The sequence below is a fragment of the Fringilla coelebs genome, assembly GCF_963513975.1.
Source record: "Fringilla coelebs genome assembly, chromosome: 6".
NCBI lineage: Eukaryota > Metazoa > Chordata > Aves > Passeriformes > Fringillidae > Fringilla > Fringilla coelebs.
The window spans coordinates 4,418,434-4,439,105 of NC_140034.1; the positions used below are offsets into that span (position 1 = coordinate 4,418,434).

Genomic DNA, 20,672 nt, shown 5'->3' on the forward strand with positions numbered 1-20,672 from the left:
AAGACGACAGGCAAACACAGCTGCTTCCCCACTGCAAGATAAGCAGAAGATGTGGGAGAGAAATCTCCTACCACCAAAAGAAATTAGAATGGAGGAGAAAAAAAGACAAGCAAAGCACTGAATGTAACTGGGCAGGAGATCTGCCTCCCTCCCCTCCTTAAAACAGGTGTAGAAACACCAGGAAAAAAAAAAAAGCCTACAACATGCCAGCCTTGATGAAGAAGCAAAACAGAAATCTGTCTGCATTTACACCTACCACAGAGAAGGTGGTGGGGAGGAAATAATGCCCAGAAGCCAAAATCCAGCAGAACATGAGCACAAGAAAGGTGCTCCTACCTTTCTGTTGTCCTGTAGAAGAGAGCTGGTGGCTGGCTTGTCCTCCCTGCTGCTCCTGGGACAAAAAGGGCAAAGGGTAAGGGCTGCTACCTGCATTTAAAGTTAGACAAGCAATTGTTTAGATATCTGCTTCCTTTGTACAGAAAAAAAATCATAGCCTCAAACTATGAGCAGCTCAACCCGAGTGTTAATCTGAATTAAGACAGTTATTGCCATGAAAATTAATCCAAAGAGCCACCTCCTGCTCTGGAGTGTGTCATGACATCCAGAACTGAGAATGCTTACTGCCATGCACATACTGGACTGAGAAACCTGGAACTTTGTGTTCTGAAGGACAGGACAAAGTGTACCCAGCCCAGGAGGGGATCCAAGGGGCCTCACCCTCACCAAGGCACTTTGCAAGACACAAAATCTCCCACAGAAACAGAGCAGTCAACTCAGGCAACACTCCATCAAATCACCAATGACTTAAAATGTCTTTGTGAAGAGGAAAATAAAACCAAACCTCAAACCCAACCCAAGTCCTCTCCCCATAGCCAGGATAGCCTGAATTTCTCTCTGTTCACACTTGCCACCCTCAAATTCAGCAGTCACTCACCTTCCTCCAGCTCACTGTGGTCCTCAAAGAGAATCACAAGCTCAGCTCTGGCCAATTCTCCTTCCCTCCACAGAGGCTGCACCTTGCTGATGCATTTCCACTCCTTGCAGTCTCCCACATCAGCACCTGTCCTTCAGAGCAGACACACACTGGGTCTGGATTCTGCTCCTGTTGAATCCATCTCTCCAGATGAATGAACAGCTCCACAGCCAAGTATTTCAGCCAGCCCCTCTCCTCTGGAGGCTGATTTCATTTCAGGGTGGGACACAGCTGTGGAAATTCAATGCCAATCCTGCTTTTTCTCCCAGGTTGATATGTGTGTCAGGTTTCCATCATTCCTATTTTAACCTCCTCCTCCATGTGCTTCTTCATGTAAAACTGCTCCTTCTCCATATCCTTTTTTAGCTCTCTTCTTCACTCCTTACCCTCTATTTCTCTATCTCATATTTCCCAAGACTGCTGTTTCCCCATTTTTTTTGCATTATTTGTGAAGGATTGTTACAGAATTCCTTCTTGCCCTCTGTGCACACACAAACAGAACAAAATAGCAAGTGACCTTGATAAATTACAGGACTTGAAAAAAACCCACAGCTTCTTTTCCAGCCTACAACAGTTTACTGCAAAGCCATTTTCACCAATTGTAGACAACATAATTACACACACACACACTCTCCCCCTCCCAGGTTTGGCTGCCAGCCTGATAAATAAATGCCTATGTTGTAGGAGGGAACATTAGACAGGCAATACTTTAACTCATTATATGAACATTAAAAGGCATATTTGTATTTTAGATACTATTTTATTGCATTCATAAGCCACTGGAAATATTTTTCTAAATTATATGCTGTAAGAGCTCTAAACTTAAAAATGTGTGAAAATTATAGTTCCCCCACCCCATCCCAATGCAACTTGTATTATAAAATAAACTTACTGACAATGCAGCCTTCTTCAGAAATACAAACTTCCAGTGTGTGCATGGGGAGGTTTTTTATAGGAAGGAGAATGCTCACACCAGTGATAAATTTGGTCAGTAAAATTACTTTTATTCTTTTTTTTTTTCTTTTAAATAGAAGGGCTTATACAATTGAGTATAAATATCTTCGAGGAACATGGAAATAAAATGAAAAAAGTATCTGGAAGGAATTCTTTTTATTGAGGAAGAGTTTACATACCTAAGTGTTCACCTACTTTTTGCTGCCTCCTGTTAACAGGCATAATGGAAATATTGCACTGAGCATATGCATGGAAAACACAGCTAACAAAGCAAGGAATATGGTAAATACATTTCATACAGCCTTAAAAAAATTCAAACAGTCATACAACAAATTCTGAAGCACTTTTGTGATCTGCAATCTCAAGATGATGTTCACTGTTCTGAAGTGTTAGCAAATTGACACTTTTATTTTTTTTTTGTAGAAAGATTTTGTATTGGTTCATAAAACCACAGCCTTAAAATTGTTGGCTTTCAGTTACAGAGGTAACAGAGAGGTATCATGTGAATTCACATCAGAGCTTTTGGAACAAAAATGGCAGCAGTACAAGCAGGTGCCTCCTCCTGTGTCCAAACCCCTCTGTGGCTTTGCCATGGCCAAGGAGCAGAGCAGAGAAGCCCAGCAGAGCAGCCAGACTCCCTGGATGCTGTGAGCCAGGCTGGCACCCATTCCCTTGTTTACTGACAGAATGCTCCCCTCAATCCACAATGAAGCAGAAGAGCCCCAGCTAAGCAAGAGAAGTTCCAACAAGTGCTGTCAATATTGACCCCACCTGGGAATTCTTTAACAGAAGAGGAAAATACAATTCTCTGACCAACCCTTAAAGTGAATGGATAGAAATGCTGCTCTGGAGATGGGAGACAAAGTTTCCATAACGTGATGAGCCCACAGGAGAAGGAACATGTTAGAAGTAATTTGCTCCACTGCAGTTCCAACCTGGTTTCCACAAGAGCCCACTCTGAAAAAAAAGGTCTATTTACAACAATTTCCAGCTGCTTGTGGAAAAGCCACCCCAGAGGTTTCAAACACCACTGCTGCTTCAGTTCATTGTGTGCACACTGTGGGTCCATGTCAGGAACTCCTGAATAAACCCTGGAGCACAACAGACACAGAGTAGCCTCTGTCCAATATCCAAGTTATGATCAGTGGAAGAGCAGCTTTCACACACTTCAACATTTTATATTGCTCAGGCACTGAGGATCAATTCTCTTCTGCACGAGAATTTGCCACTCTAAGTTTTTGCTGGAGCCATTCCTGCCACATAGCAAAAACTGGGCTACATTTTATCCTTTCACTTCATTAGAATTTGAATTTATTTACATAAAAAATAAGACAGGAGAAAAAGTTCTTTTACAGTAACCCAACAATGGGCACCTTCCCTTGCAATAAGGATGCCTTAGGCAAGGCAGCTGCATTCACTTCAGGAGCATATATAAAATTCAGTGTGCTGGTATCAAACAGAAACAATAATGTCAGATCATACAATGCCAGTACATTCCAATGGGCCCTTGACTATTAGGTAAAAAAAAACAAAACAAAGCCAAAGAACCAAAAATAAAATTAAAAAAAAATCCAAAACTTTTCACCACTTTAGTTCTGTTTAGAATGCTAAACAATGAATAAATTATATCTTTCTGGGATAGTGTTTTACTCCTACATCTCAAAGAAATTCCAAGCTAATTAATTAGAGCAAGAAATTACATTGAGCAGGATAACGTTTTAAATGAAAGAAATGACTTAGAAACACCAATCAAAGATAATTTGATTATGATTAGCTGTGCTGAAGTCTAAGTCATTAAAATTGATGAAGAATGTTTTTACACTGGTCTATTCTATGTAATCCATTACCTACGCTATGCTCTGTAGTTCAAGTCTAACAAATGGTATCTGATAATTCAATATTGAAGACTAAAACACTTTCAATGCACCATTTGCTCTCCTACACCAACATGTTTCCAATTTAAAAAAAAAAAAAATCAGTAGCAAGTAGATTTGTGAAATTCTTCACTGGGAGAACTTGAGCTAACATGAAACATCATCCAGATTTTTACCTGCTCGCCTTCCGCATGGCCAGGTTTAAATATGGCTGCTGCTTTATCCTGAACAGTCACTGTCCCACAAAAGTTGCACCCATGGTTGGTAAGAAATAATTCCCTGTGCTTTCTAACAACTGAGGCTGCCCAAAGGTGCAAGGTTTCCTGCCATGCTCTCAGCTGAAGTGGCGAGCCAGACGAGCAGACCTGTAGTCGACACGCAGCTGGACAAAGGAGTGAAGGATGTTCTTGTCCAGGTTAGCAAGTTGTTCTCCTGAGCAAACCTGCTTCAAATTATCTGGGGCTACAACCAGAAGGTTGCAAAGTGCATGCAGGGTATCAAAGAGCTGTAAGACCAGCGCAATCTGTGGGCAAGAGGAAACAAAGAAAAAAAACAGAAATTAACTTAGAGTTGCTTGAAGTCTTATTAAAAAATATCCATCAGGTTGAAGTCTTATAACAGAATATCCATCTACATCTATCACTGGCTGGGGGCTGTGTACAAATCACAAATGGGATGGGACTGCTGGGAATGTGCCTTGAGCTGTTTTATTTTCCAGCATCAGCCTCATCACATGGTTTTGACAATGGGAAGATGCCAGCAGCTCACAGCTCAGGCAGCAGACCAAGAACTCAATGTTACAACTCACTTTTGGTTTTCTCACCAATCACACAAAGCACACTGACAGTGGTTCCATCCAACCACTATCAGCACACATACCTTCAGTTAAACAATACTTGCTTATTTCAAATACAACACCTGCTTGTAAGCCTTAGAACACAATGCACAGAGCTCCATTATTCAGCTTAGAACTTCTAATATCTCACTAGATAGACTTTCTGCAGCTTAGGGAGTTATTCTAGACAAGCTTTAATACACAAACCATTGTTCTATTTGTCCTTACTTTTCTACTTCTTACATAATGTTTCTGCTGACCAATCTCATGGCTACTGCTTAGCTCTAACCACAGTTCTGCTGTCTCTGAGGCTCTCAGAATCTCTGCTGGTCAGGATGACCCTGAGATGTGTTAGAATGTCTCTTTTTCCAGCCCAGCTGTCAAAGAAGGAGTGAGGATTCCTCTGTTCTGGTTCTCAGGGTTGTTTACTGTTTCTTATGTATAACATTCTTTCTCTGACCCACCGAGGTCTGTCTGGCAGGTCGGGTTGAGGCACACTGCCTGTCCTCGGGGCAGATTTATCTTTTATACTAAAAACTACGTGTACATTATTTACAATAATTTATCAATACCTATAATCTATGTTAGACAGTGTGTTTCTACTCTAAACCAATCTAAAAGTGCCAACATCATCCAGAAGATGGAGGCTAAGAATAAGAAAGAAGAAGGACAAGGCACACCCAAATTCCTCCATCTTGGGACCCCGAGACCCCATTCTAAAAGCCCTAAAATTCCGCTTTTCACCCTGTGATGAACTAACTATCATTCTATTTAAACTTTCATGACTTGTAATTCCTCATATAAGGTTGGTAATTTTTTCCATGGGTCAAAATCAAAGGCACAGGGGTTTTGGGCTCCGTGCCAAGGTCTCTGAGCCCCCTGGCAGGGGCTGGAGCCATCCAGGACAGCCAGAGGGATGTCCTGGGTTCCAACATAAGACCTGCCTTTTGCAGCTTTCCCAAAACCCTCTGATTTTAAGGATTCCCACAGTACCTTCAAAAGATGAGGAGAGGATTTAGCACCATCACTCCCTCCTGATGGACAGGTGTGGTGGTGTTCATAGGGGTCTTAGGACGAGGGAAGAGACAAGAATGTTGACTCCATGTTTCAGAAGGCTAATTTATTATTTTATGATATATATTATATTAAAACTATACTAAAAGAATAGAAGAAAGGATTTCATCAGAAGGCTAGCAAGGAAAGAATGGAATGATAACAAAATCTTGTGACTGACTAGACAGTCTGAGACAGCTGGACTGTGATTAGAAACAAGCACATGAGACCAATCCCAGATCCACCTGCTGCATCCCACAGCAGCAGACAATCATTGTTTACAGTTTGTTCCTGAGGCCTCTCAGCTTCTCAGGAGAAAAATCCTGGCAAAGGGATTTTTCAGAAAATATCATAGCTACAGACAGGCTCACCTTGAAGTCTTTGGCACACTTCCTGTACTCAGCCACGTCACAAATGGCCAGCATTCCCCCCATGCAGCTGTAGGAATATTGCTGGAGGTGCTCATAGATGAGGCGATGGAAACGAACCCCGAGCTCCATCAAAACCGTGTCCACGTTCTTGCCATCCATGGAGTTCCTGATCTTTTCCACCTGTTTCCTAACATACCCACACACTTTAACACAAGCCTAGATTAAAAAAATAGAAAAAAATAAGTAAGAATTAGGTAATCTACTGTGGTGGTGTTCGCAGGGGTCCCAGGACAAGGGAAAAGATGAGAATCTTGGCTCCATGTTTCAGAAAGCTGATTCATTATTTTATGATACATATTATATTAAAAGAAAACGATATACTAAAACTATACTAAAAGAATAAAAGAAAGAATGTCACCAGAAAGCTAGCAAAAAAAAAGAATGGAATGATAATAAAATCTTGTGACTGCTCACAACCTCGACACAGGTGGCTGTCATTGGTCATCAAGTAAAAAATCTCATATGCTGGGTAAACAATGCTCCAAATCACATTCCCAAGCAGCAAAATATGAAGCAGCTGAAGCTTCTCAGGAGAAAGATCCTGACAAAAGGATTTTTCATAAAAGATGTCTGTGACAATCTACTTTCTTCTACATTGTAAGCTGAACATCACTTACTAACTCTGATTAATCTCAATGATATGTTGTAAAAGTTTGTTCTTCAGTTAATAATTTTCCACATTTCTTTTTATTTGCCACAAAAAGAAGCAAAACAGCAAGTAAAAAGATGGATGCAAGAAAATATTCAAATAAGTTATAGTTCATATCAGTTCAGAATAGAACATTTTAATCTGGATTTTTAATTTAGTGATCCACCAAAGGGGTGTGTGATTAAAAACCTCTTGTGAGTCACAATCATAAATCAAAATTAACAGCTATACAGGGATTTTCACCCTTTCCACAGAGTACCATAGTCTATGTCCTGCTGCTGCACGTCTCCCATTCCCACCTGGCTGCAGGTATTTAGGGAATGCTCTCACTTCTTCCCATTGGGTTTGTTCCCATTGAGTTGTTTGTTTGTCTCACTTCTTCCCATTGAGTCTCCCTGCCTTTTTCCCTAATGTGAACCACCCCAGCAGCCCCTAGGCTGGGATTCAGACACTCTCACTGGAGAGAGAACACTGCAGCAAAATGGTCATGTGTACCTGTGATGCTTTGTCATGTTCCTGTCATTCTGAGACGAAAAAGCACCCAGCAACTGGAGAGTACCTGATAATTGATTTTCTGAAACTGATAGCTTAAAGCTAATTATCAGCTAAAAGCTTTGTTCCAAATTTGGGCCTCTTGGGAGGGGAAAGAAGGTGCCAGTTCCTCCAGCACCCAGTGATTTGTGTCTTACACTAGATAAAAACTACTCATGTTCCTTTTCAGCTTGAGAAAATAGTCCACAACAGAGTTTGGAGGTGCTTGGTGCAAGATGGAAGTAAATTAAGTAAATGCACATGTTGTCTAATGGGAGTTTGGTAAGGAGCATCTTGTGCCTGAAACACTCATGAGCTGAGACTTTGGTTACTTACATTTGTATATTGAATCAAAACATTGTTTTCATCTTCTGGTTTGAAATCTGTCTTCTTTTGCTCTGCAGCCAAGATGTGTTTCATCTGTCCAATCATACAATTCAGTGTCCTTTAAAAGTTACAAATACAGATTGGGTTTTGAAGGAACTTTTTCATTTCATTGACTTTTATATTTATATATACTGACACAATTCTGGACAAAACTAAGCAGCATGAAGCAATGAGGGGAAAAAACCCAGCATCTAACATTTTTCTATAGAGGAGATTTTATGAAAGCAGTTTTAGAAAAAAGAGCATCAGCCAAAAAAAAAAAACTCCTATAAACTCTTTCCTCCAAGTTCAGTGTCTTGGAGCAGAGCATGCAGCCTGCTGGCCTGCTGCTTTTAAAGGGGACACATGAATTGTGAGGTAATCCATTCAAATCCAGCTCTTCAGAAGAATTGGACAGCATCCTTCAGAGAGAATCAGAAGGAAGCATTCCAAGGAGTTTAGCAGAATTAGATCACATTGCATATTAGTCAGAAGCAAGCCTCAGAAAACACTTGGAAAATGAAGGAAGGGTGAGGGCAAAGAAGAAACTTCTTCCTTTGCCAGAGCTTGGTATTTCTCTTGCTCCCAGAAATCTAATGGAGTTTTACAGCATCAATTATTTCTCCTTTATAGGATTTATGTGTTCAGAACATTATCTAAGGTCAAGTCTCTGCTTTCCTTCGAGTCCAAAGCAAAGGTCAGACAGCAAAGCAGAGACAGAGGCTGCAAACCTCTCCCAGTAGCCACCTTGGCCAGGAACATCCCCCTGGCTCTCTTCTCTTCCCCTCCCCTTTCCTTCACCCCCCTCATCCCCCCAGCCTTCTCAAACAAAACTGTCAGGGACATTCCAGGCCTTGAAGAATTCAAGCTGGGGTGGGGTGGAGAAGAATACATGCAACCAGAGAGGGAAAAAACTCCTTTTTTTCTTTTGCATGGAGCTCAGAATTGTATTTCAGATTTACTTTGTTCCAAGTCCACATACCAACAGAAATTTAAAGAAAGAATATCTTGCATTCTCCTCACTTTCCATTTGGAATAAATACTCCCAGAAGGCTGTATACACAACATACATACTGAGAGAAAACCAGTTGCACTAATTCTGTTTGGCTAATAAATGACTTTTACTGAAATAGATAACTGCTGTGAATGGTTTTCAAGAAGCTGTACTTGGACTTTTCCAGATTAGGTAAAGGTGAAACCATCAACATTTCAAAAATTTGCTTTCTTTTTTAAATTCATTCCTTTAAGCAGGACAATCAATTCTCAACAGCATCAGTGGTACAATAAAGCAGCACAAAACAGCCCCACAAACACATTTTACATGTAATGCTCATCTCAAAACTAATCTCTCTTTTTTATGTGCTGAAACACAATTTTTTTTTAATTCCTCATCCACAAACCTTTGAATGTACCATCTTTTGACAAGAACTTGTTCTCCTAAGTCTTTAAGAAATTAATTATTTAACACAAACAGATACAAACCACTGTAATACTGATGACTGACCTGTATCTGTCTAGATCTAAGCTTATAGCCTCAGTGCTTCAAGTGCTTCCACCTTTGTGTTTAAACCTCTAAGGTCACCTGCAGCAGGAGCAGTTAAAATCTCAATTGCTACCTTACACCCCCTATTTCCACTTTCTCCTGGCACTTGCAGAAAATAATACCCCAAATCAGAAGTAGGGCATCACACAACAGCTGCATTTCCTAATATTAAGCTCGTTAGTTTATTATTTTCCTCTGCTGCAAAACAGCTGTGATTTTAATTTGCAATTTTCATAGCTATCCCCTCATTTTTATTCTGAGAAATAGAAAAAAGATTAAATGAGTCACAACCTCAAAGCAAGTCAATGTCAGAATCAAAATTATTCCAGGTCTCCAGACTTCCACGACTTGGTCTAATCCACAGCACTGCACAGATCCCAGCAAATCATTTAACCTATTTTTGTCAAACCTTGCTCCTAATGGAAATCCTGCAAGTGCTTAACCTATTTCAATCATCATTTCTACCTCTCTCAAAGTAGAAAAACACCAGTTTGAGACAATAAGGTAACAGTGAATAATTGTACTCTTTCAACATAAGCAAAATCCTTTAACATCCTTCCAGAAGCATTTTTGGGTCAGAAATTTACCATGGAAAACATGACCCTCTAACCACAAAAAATGTAAATTTCCTATGCACAATAATGTAGGTTTATACGTTCAAAAATAAATTAAAATATCAATTTTAAGTTGAGGAATAATTAATGATTAAAAGGCCAGTTAACATATATCACAAAGGTGTGGTTTAAAAGATTAAGAGAAAGTTTTAATCTCTACTTGCCTATCAATGCCCATATCCAGCTTCACTTCCATTTGTTCTATGATATCCTTTTTCTTCTGAAGGCATTCAGATAATTTAGGAGAAGAACTGCAAGGGTATAGAAGATATGTGACAGGATTAAAACTTCAAAACTAATCTGTCTGCTGGGTTTGCTGCTTCCAACAGGATCTAGTGAAGATTTCCCATCCCAGCAGGAGAAGGGCACAGCCACAAACCCCCTTGAGACCTCCCTTGATATTCAACAATATCAAGTTGAACTACTCCAAGCATAAACTCCTCTTAATAGAGATGAGAAATGAAAAAAAATTGCTTTCTTCACCAAAAAAAAAAAAAGATCAGAGGAAATGTTAGTCAAAACAAAGGTACCTGATCAGTGGCATCAGATGATCATTGAACTGCTTGTCAAATAAATGGAAAATAGTATTGGCCTGGTGGACAACATCCAAGAAATAAAGATTTGCGTTCTTTGAATCAGAAGAGGGAATGCCTGAAGCAAAGGAGGTTTCATTAGAATTGTAACGATATGCAGTTCTTATAATTAGCATGATGACTTTTTAAATATGCAAATTTTTCCCATGAATGCTTAAATCACAGGCTTAGAGTTTCAAAAATTTACCACGGTGCCATATATAGAATTCTTCTCGTAGCTATATTGGTAACAAGCATAAGAAATACCTAACTGGTAACATTTCTGATGGCAAAACAGGGCAGACAATTTAAGAACTCCTTCAGAATGTGAGTTTGATGCTGTCTTACAAGACAGACAGGTTCTCACAGTCAAGATTTTAACTTTAAACAAGCAGTTTTCTTGTTTACTGTCACTCTAAGCACACAAATACACAAACAAGCACTGAATTCCTATAAACATTAAGATTTAATACAGAAATATCCTCCTGTTATGACACAGAATACAGAGGCAGGGAATGCTGATGTCCCAATTTCTATGATAAAAATGTTTCTAAAGACAGAAGCACGTTTCCATCTGTGCATCAATTCCCCAAATCAAAGTTACACTTTAGAAGCTATTAAATGTCAACCCCCAAACACACAAAACAGATTTAATTTAACCAACACATCCTGAACAAGGCCAATCAATAAGGCACAGCAAAGATCATCTGCACAGAAAGGCCAAGGAGATGAAATGCTCAGGAAATACTGTACTCACCAGCAAGGCCTGTTTCTAATGCATAATCGATGTGTTCAGTACATAAGAACTCTACAAGCATAGAAAAAATTCTGAAAGCATTCTTGGGTAAGTCAGAGGGATCAGAGAGCTTTAAAGAAAAGAAAAAAAAATATCCTAAAGGTCAGTTCTACATAGATTTGAAAGTTTATTGGATATTGCATAGGGGATAAGCTTAAAATGTAACAAGTATTCCACAATAATTGGAGTTTTACTCAAAATGAAAAGTATCCATACAGAGAATTATTCAGGAACACCCAATAATATCAACAAGCCCTTCAGTATTTACAAGTAAACTGAAGCTGCCACAGGATGCTACAATAAGCAAAAGCATTAACACTTCATCATAATAATAATAAGGGTAATAATAAAAGAAGATATTAATTAATAGTCCTTACAACAGTTTTCCAGATGCAGTCTCAGGAACTGCCTAACCTGCCTGCCACTGGATGCTGGAAAATGCATACAGAAGAGATTACTCTATGTATACCCTGTATTTTTATTCTTTTAACACTCTCCTGGCACTGGCCACAGGGAGAAGCAGGACACTGGGTTAGCTAGAGCTCCAGTTTGTCTTCTCTTAGCACTGCAGCAAAAATAATGCAGCTGAACCTGGGCTACATTTAGCACAGTTCAGCTGGAGTCAATGGAGCATGAACACTTTTATTAAGTGCAGCAATGGCCACATTTACACTCAGCATCTGGACTTTGATGAGCTGTAAGCAACATGGGATTTTGGACAGCAACCTGTCAGTAAATCCCTTTTCTAAAGAAAAACGTGACAGGGCTTTTGTACCTAGGAAAACCAGCTTTGGTTCCTAAGGAATTAGGTGGAGACTTTTATAAAGCTTCAAGGAAGAAAGATTACTACTGCAACTGCAGGTAATATACACAACATTCACAAATAATTCTGCTGTATTTCCCCCCAAAAAACTCAAAAACCCAACAACAGAGATTTCCAAACAGTGAAATGTTTCAATATATGGCTACATCAAAATTACCAATTTATTTTTCCTAAAGCAGTCACAGCTGGCAAAACCCTGCACACATCTGCTATGTGACATAAATACCACAATTAGTTAGCCAGGGACTAACTTATCTTTTGCACAGTGAGTTGCTTTGTCCACAAACCCCTAAATTCTAAAATTGTAATTCTGGAAATCTCCTTATGTGCCAAGATCCATTGGGGTTTACGCTCAAATACAATTCTTCTAAAATAATTTATATTAAATCTGATCCCAACAGAAAGGCAGAAACAAAAGTTGTGCACATGTGGAAAAAACCCCAGTTTATATCATGAATTGAACAACTGCTTCTAGCAACTATGACATTGAGAAAAATAGTGATTCACCTGCTTTCCTTACAGCACTGATTCTCACCCTGAGGAAGGTGGTGATGCCAAGGGTGTTCAGGTAAAAGTCTTGTGTCTGTACCCTGCTCTGTATTTGACCCCACTCAGTTTATAAAATATTAAAATATCTTAATAGCTGAAGTTTTTCTGCCATGAACTCATTGAGAATGCTAAAGGAATTAAAATTTCCTAGAAATCAGTGTGTTTAGCTAATAAAAAAAAAATCACATTTAAGTCTGCAATTAAATTTCAAGGGTTGTCATTTACACCAAGTACCAGTCAAATATGATTGACAGGCAGTAAAACCAGCAATTTAATCAGAAGTAAAATACCTTTTTCATGTTAGACTGGAGCGTTTAAAGAACTGTAGAGGGTTACCAAGGTAAATAATGTTTAAGACTATTCCTCTCAGCATTTCATTGGTGATCATTCACTAATGTATGAAGAAATTACACTTGAGGAAGGAAAACAACTGTTGAATTATTCAGTGTATTTTTAAAGCAGGAAAAGAAAATCACACTAAAGGTTTCTCAGGTTTTGGGTCTAATTTAGTAAGAAAAGCAATGCAGCCAGTAGGTTTAACCATCCCCACTTCTTCCAAAAACAGCCAACATTAATACTCACAAATTACAACTAGATCCACATGGAAAAACAAACCCTCAGCCTCCACTGTTGCTCCATGAAAAACACAAGACGCAATTTGAAATGTCCTTTCCTTTCCAAATTTACAACAGCCAAAAATTAACTAATTTTTACAAATTTACAAATTTTCCTTTTCAAATTTACAACAACCTTCCTATCACACCCCAACCAAAAACTTAAGCTCAAGACTTAATCTCACACACAGAATGATAGCACTAAGGGAGGTCACAGGAAGCAAACTTACCCTGTGACATCTTTCAAAAGCTTGCTTGGTTTCTTGCAAAAGGTTAACCACCACTTCTTGTGACAGGAAAGTTTCCCCATGTGTGTCAATGCTTGGCCCCAGGGGTAAGTTTGTTCGTTGCCTTAGTCTCTCTTTGAGGTCTTGAATACTGGAACAAAGACAGACCCCAAGAAGATTTCACCAGGTGGAAATTTTGGCAGTCAAACTCAACAATAATTTAGGATCTTTTAGTTGTTAACTCAAAAAACAGGACCCAAGACACAGTTTAGGATGTGCAAGCATTAAGACAAGTCTTGCAAGCTTTAAAAACAAAAAATGGCAGTAAATGCAGAACTACCACCTCTGATTCCATGGTCAACTGTGTTCTGGAATGGCACATTCACACATGGCAGCAGCTACTCATTCCCCTTGTGGGATGAGTGATTTCACTGGAATCCTGCAGCACTTCTGCTCTGTGGACAGATTTAGCCTCCATCCTCTCTGTCACACTGCACTTTCCAAACACTAATGAGAGCTCCCTATCTCATCCACACCCACAAATCCTCTCATCCTCATCCATTATCTCAGCAGTTCTTTATTTAGTCAAGCATGCTTCGACACATTTCCATGCATAAAACAACCCATACAGTTACGCACCACAATAAATTTAATTTTCCCCAAGAAAATTAAATTTTCATCTTTGCTTTTTTTTTTTTAATTACTTCACTGCTGCTTTTTCCATATAATTCCTCATTCCTGAACCCAGCAGCTCTTTGAAAGGTGCAGTAGCCTTAGCACTCTGCTTCACACAAGTTTTAATACTTCCTATCCCACTTCTCACTATTCCTTCATTAGTTTTTCTACCCTGAGGATAATGAAGTCTTGTTTTACCTTTCTCTAAGTCCATTGCATCTTCTGGGCTCACTAAGAGCCTTCTCACTGACATTGCTATGGTCTTTTCCCCTTCCTAGGTCTTGGGAGGGGACCACAAGACCTGGGCAGGTGAAAAAAAATGTATGCTTTTAGATACACACATATACATGCTTTAGGTACCTTAGTTTTGCTTCAGTCCTTTTGTGGATCTGGATCCTAAGTTGAAACATAGGTTTAACTGGTATTTTTCATTTCCAGTATGTACAAATACCATGCACTGAGTACATTTCACATGTACTGAGAGCAACACACTTTTGAGCAGAACATAAAGTGAAAGTAAATTATAAAAAGCTGTGGTCTTTGGCAGTTTATCACTGTGCATCTGACATGGCAAATACAGCCTTTCTCCCCTCACCACCTCCCTTCCACTTCCAAATTCTCAAACTTCCCAAAAGGAACTTACCCTCCAGTGCCAATGGACCTCTTCTGGTGGTTTTTGGAATCATAATAGCGCTGCAGAATCATTGCACTCCTACTTTTCAAATAGCCAATTTCCACCTCAATGTAATTCTCCAAGTAGGAAATGAAAATGGCCTTGATAAGCTTAGACAAGAAAGTCTGCTTATCAGTACCCAAGTTAAATTCCATCAATTTGCTTGACAGATTAGTGGTTCTTTATGGAAAAGAAACAAAGAAGGGAAAGGGAGGAAAAGGTTGAATGTGGATGAATTACAGCATTACACGTTTGTAAAGTACACAGCACAACAGAACCCTGATGGTGATTAAGACTCGGAGCAGTTTCACATTTAAGTAAAGAATTTCACATAATTCATGTTTAATTACACACAGCACCACTGCAATCAAGTTGCCAGTGAGATGGGGAGGACTGGCTTTTGCACAGTTTCAAAATTACTTTAGAAGATCACAATAATACCCATTGAAAATAATAATGGCCATTTTAAATTTTCCTTAGGAAACCCATCATTGTAAAGGTTAATAGACATAAAAAAATTACAGCTTTTATGAGAAGTTTACATTTTTGGCTTCTTTTTCTTGACAATAAATCTGTTTATTTTCCAATAGCTTCAATCTAATAATTTCATCATTGATATATACATACCTTGTATATAGATCATAGAGGTTTTTAAGATACTGTTCTGCATCTGATTTCCTGTGTTCTTCCAGCTGGTCCTTCACATAACTCTGCAAAATTTGGTACATCTGTTAGAAGATCAACTGACAACCACAGGTCATTCTCACTACTTCCTAGATTATATGGAATTTCCTGCAAAGTGTAGATCTTACTTAAAGGAAATTCATCTTTCCATGGTTTTACATCTCTAATTCACACTTCCTGTATTATCCACAGAGGGGGATAAACAGACTTGTAGAAGAAAGTAATTTAATAATACAAAACAGTAATGTGTGAAGCTTTGGAAATATGTCTGACCAACTAACACAAAATGCCCTCACTTTAAGAATCAAAAGCACCAGAGGCCTCAGAGCATTTCTGCAGTTCACAAGGCAAAGGAGATGGCTACATATTTGCTTATCATAACACATACACAAAGCAGATACGAGCTTAGAGCCTTCTTATCATTGAACATTTGGACAGAAATATAATTTAGCATAAAAATATAATTCAAAATTGACACACAAAACTGGGGTTGAAACACAGCTCAATCTCTACACTGAGAACAACATCTACAGGGAAATTGCTTTTTGCAAGGAAAGTCATGCTGTTGACTTTAAGAACTTAAGTGGGTGTATTTGCAGGATGAAATACGTAGCATTTTCAATTATTCTAGATTTTCATAAATATTGCATTAGCTGCAAGACAGTACTCACAACATAAATGATTTTCACTTATTCAGTGCTAACCTCACATACAACACCCAAATCCAAGAATGAGCAAATTAAAGATATGAAATGTGGAAGTTCTGTTCCTGACATATTCTTGGTAGGGGGCATAGAGAAGAAATCAAACTTGTGTATGACATCTCATGAATTACCCAATGAACACAGCAATTCCCTAATAATTTTACATATTGAGTTTGAGTATTTGCAGTCATCCTGTATTCAGAGCACAAGGAGATTTATTTGATATGGGCTTGATTATCTGTCCTAATTGTTACAATGAGTTGATTCTATACCCTTATACAAAGATCACAAATACTGTAAATTCTCATTCATTGCTATTACTAGATAAAATATTTTTTTATTTAGAGGTTCCTCCATGAACTTCAACATGTTAAAATTTGAAGTACCTGAAGTTTAACTTCAAATATATTTTGAATGAGTTTGGCTAGCACTGTTTCTGGATTGCTAAAGATTTCTCCAACTTGCTTATTCACTCTCTGGCAGAGAATGGCTGCATCTTCAAAGACATCATTCCTCAGGAATGCACCCTAGGGATCGAGAAGCACATTTTAGAATGTATTTCCAACAACCTATAGGACTAAATAAATCAATAATGTAATGTAAATAAAGAAATGATGTAAAACAAACTGCATTACCTCTTGACACTGTTTTATGTACACATCAACACAGTGGGAATAGCCCTGTGGAAGGAGCAAAACAACTTAGTGTTAGAGCAGGGTGTTCATGTTTTCAGTACAAAACAAAATCAAAGAAATACTAAGCTTGTGGAAAAGTTAATTAAAAGGAAACAAAACCAAACAGAATTCATTGAAAGCACAGACTTTTTCAAACCCCTTTTTCTTACATATCTAACATAACTCCACTTACCACCACTCTGCATGGATCTATACCTCAAGTTTCAACATTCTTTCTCAAGCATGAAAGTCAGGTCACACCCATGCAAGAAGAGATTATCTTAGAAAGTTCCCCACTGATGCTGCCCCCAATCCCCCTCATCTATCTCCTTTATTCCCCTGCACTTGACTTCAGATTGAACACTTCATTTCTGAAGTGACACATTATCTGACATGAAGGTTTGCCCACACAAATACCTTCACTCAAAACAGGCACTTATTGTACCCTGGGTCGGTTTTATTCACATATTTAAATTAAGCCCCTCAGCTTTTACCTTAAAGTGAAGCAAAACTGCTGCTACTTCTCTCATCCTGGAGATTTCTCCTCTGCGCTGAGCACTGGTAAACTCTTGAATTAACTGGCACTCTAAATCGTGGTACTTACCTGGAGAGAAAAGGGGATAACAACAAAAACCCATCAGGCTACGTAATTCAGGCAAAAACTGTAATACTGACAGTATTGCTTACTTCTTTAATCATCTTTAACAATTCAAATACAGCAATATGGATTGAACTAGATAGATAACTTACTTGCTATCTTTGATTTTACTTCAGAAAACCTGTTAACAACAAAAAAAATAGCATGATTAAATTCAAATCCACATCACATGAGAAATCACCGACATCCTGGATCATGAACAGCAGGCACTCTGCTTAAAAATGAAAACATGCAGCACAAAGACGACAGAAAAGTTCCCTGCTTTATATCCCTAAAAACCTACAAGCATCTAATTCAAATCTAGCATTAAGTCAGCAAAGCAAAATTATCCCATTAAAAGTCTGTTAAGCAGTTTAGGATGTGTATGTAAAGATGATCCTACAACATGAGTGCGTGAACACAAATTTGAGAATAGAGGAGAGAGAAATAAGCACACAATCCAGCTCAAAAGCTCCATGAATCCCTAAGCACAGCACCAAAAGGGGAGACAAGGGAAGCATCAGAAAAATCATAGCTGTGCGAAGATTTACGTTCTTAAAAAGATGTTCAGATAGACTTTTACCTGTCAAAAGGCAGTTCCTGTGCAATCAAATGCAGTTTCTGAATAATATCAGCTGCCTCTTTAATCTGGTGAGAAGAAAACACGACAGAGTCATTAAAGAAGGTCTGATTTTGGGCTGTTCCTTTCCTCCCCCTGCACTGTCCAATTTTCATGCACAAAGTTCTTATCTCTAAAGCTGGTTGAGTTGACATATCCGTGGAAGAGATCAACCTCTCCAAGCTCCCATATGTACTTTTAAGATGCTTAAGGTATTTTTTCTTTAACATAATGTAATATAGGTCAAAGTATGATGAAAAGTCACATTGCATGTTCCCATTGGGGATGTCTGTGGTGGTGTGTGAGCTGCCTGGACAAACAGCTCATACCAAAAAAAACCACATGATCATGCTTGGCATGGAGAGGGGAGAAAGAGGAAAAAAGGGATTAAAACAGAGAATTCTCCCAAAGAAGGAGAAATGTAAAATGGATTAGAAATTATAAACTCTGAGGTCCAAAGCAAAAATCAAGATGGAAGTCAGGTAATTACAGAGCTACAAAATAAGAATAGCTGCATGAATACAAAAGTTAATAAAGAGGTAACACAGCATGCAAATCTGTGCTCTGCTCTGGGCAGCAGAACCTTTTATCAATTATTCTTCCACCATCAGTCAGCACAGGACGTGCATCTAAGCAGTGCTTAGTGACTGCTTTGTTAGGCTGAATAAAATGATGGCAAACCCAAATTTCAAAGTGTGGGGAAGGCAGCTGGTTGCAACTGAATTTGAGTGGATTTCAGCAGTGCTGACTGGAGCACATCTGATGAGGAGCAGCTGAGGGAGCTGGGGGGGCTCAGCCTGGAGAAAAGGAGAGAAAAGGAGGCTCAAGAGGGACCTTCTCACTCTCCAAAGCTCCAGGGGCCAGCCAGGGGGATTTGGCTCTGCTCCCAGAGAACAAGGGACAGGACAAGAGGAAACGGACTCAAGTCATCCCATGGGAGGTTTAGATTCAGGTTAGGAAAAAGTTCTTCATGGAAGGAGCTGTCACTGGCACAACTGCCCAAGGCAGTGGTGGAGTGCCCATCCCTGAGGGATTTAAAAGCCATGTGGATGTGGCACCTGGGGACATGGGTAAGTGGTGGCCTTGGCAGTGCTGGGGGAAATGTTGGGCTCGAGGGTCTCAGAGGTCTTTTGCAACCTGAATTATTTGATGACTAAAAGCTTTATAAGCTGGCACAATGGAGAACATGCAGAATTTGCAGTTTATCTTGTGCTTCCAATTAGTGATGATGCAGAGAGCTGAAGTGAGAGGGAAGGAAGTAATGAAATCCTATTCTGCCACCACTTAGAGCAGGCTGGATTAAAACTTTTCAAGAATAGAAGCAGACACACAGGTAAGAATAGAGAGCACAGGCATCACACCAGGCTGGTTGTTCAGCAAAAATAGGGGCACTCAAAGTGTATCCATTCTGACTACTAAGAGCAGCTTATGTTTTGAACTGTCAGCTTACAATAGCCTCTTAAGGCAGAAGCTGCTACACTCCTCAAATAAATCCAATGAAAGAGCAGTTATTTCTATTAGCTTGCAGCAACATTAATACCTAACAACTGGGATCTATACAATTGTCCACATATTAGCAGTTATTCACCAAAGCTGCAAAATCAAAACAAACAAAAAAAACCAACCAAGAAATCCCACAAACACAACATTTTCTTTGTTTCCTCTTCACACAATAGCTATTAACTAACTTAGATTTTATTGAACTCAGGAATTTTTCTATGCACAAGAGAAGCCATGACAAATCAATTCTCCACAGTTTCTGCTTAAACCCGGACATCTTTAATTTTTAATTGAATCAGGCTTCTGTAAACCATTAAAACCAAAATAAATATCGATTTTGTAAAATACTACTTAAGGGCTATAATGTATCTGGGAAAAAAGAACTGAAAAATCATGGAGAAATAATGGCAAGGGAGAATTTTAACACAAAACATGCACAACTGAAAAGGCAAAATGAAATAATATTAAGTACAGAACATAAACAGAGAAATGGACATAAGAATAAGAGTAAATATATTAAGCAGGACAATCGAATGATATTGAATGATAAACAAGTGAGCAGCTGATAATTTTGATAGTTTAATTGTGTTGGAGTGACTTGTTCACTTCAAGAATCTTCAGTAAAGCAGAAAGATTGGTTAGCTAGCAGCACAAGGGAAATTATAAGGATTCAGAGGGTGAAGACACAATGCACAGAAAGGGAGAAGCCAGCAAGGAAAACCTTCACAGAGGTAAAGCAGAAATTGCTCAGTATGGCTGGGAGAAAGTGGGAAGCAACAAATGGAGTGTAGGGAAAGAAAGGAATCCAACAGATTTTAAGAACAGACACTATTGAGAAAAGTATCAATTAGAACATAACTGTACTATACTCTTTTTTGTGCCTCTCCTTTCACAGTATCCCCTCAATGTCTCAAAGAAAAGTCTACACTTGTGAGGGCTGGCAGAGCACAAAAAATCATAACATCCTCTAAAACATTATCTAAAACCCCCATCAGTTTGAAGATCAGAAGATACTGACAAAGCACTAAGCCTTCACATTTAAGAATGTTTGTTACTATCTCATACTTTAGAAGTATTTTTAGTACAAAGATGCATTAAGATG

The 20,672-nt window shown here is 38.8% G+C and overlaps 1 protein-coding gene across 3 annotated transcripts in view; it reads right to left on the reverse strand.

Moving 5' to 3' along the window:
• Positions 1-1,965: 1,965 nt before the first annotated feature.
• EXOC5 (exocyst complex component 5) overlaps positions 1,966-20,672 on the reverse strand; it is a gene marked incomplete at its 5' end in the record, with an annotated part of 28,010 nt that continues 9,303 nt past the window's right edge. For 2 of the 3 annotated variants that reach the window (XM_084208621.1, XM_084208620.1), the window contains 15 exons: positions 1,966-4,324; positions 6,061-6,276; positions 7,637-7,745; positions 9,988-10,074; positions 10,354-10,474; positions 11,153-11,261; positions 13,408-13,555; positions 14,440-14,475; positions 14,723-14,932; positions 15,380-15,462; positions 16,527-16,667; positions 16,776-16,820; positions 17,309-17,418; positions 17,565-17,593; positions 18,035-18,099. In XM_084208621.1, the coding sequence (XP_084064747.1) occupies positions 4,136-4,324; positions 6,061-6,276; positions 7,637-7,745; positions 9,988-10,074; positions 10,354-10,474; positions 11,153-11,261; positions 13,408-13,555; positions 14,440-14,475; positions 14,723-14,932; positions 15,380-15,462; positions 16,527-16,667; positions 16,776-16,820; positions 17,309-17,418; positions 17,565-17,593; positions 18,035-18,099 (1,698 nt within the window). In that variant the 3' untranslated portion in view covers positions 1,966-4,135. The remainder of the gene's footprint in view (positions 4,325-6,060; positions 6,277-7,636; positions 7,746-9,987; positions 10,075-10,353; positions 10,475-11,152; positions 11,262-13,407; positions 13,556-14,439; positions 14,476-14,722; positions 14,933-15,379; positions 15,463-16,526; positions 16,668-16,775; positions 16,821-17,308; positions 17,419-17,564; positions 17,594-18,034; positions 18,100-20,672) is intronic. The other variant, XM_084208622.1, reaches the window with a different exon arrangement.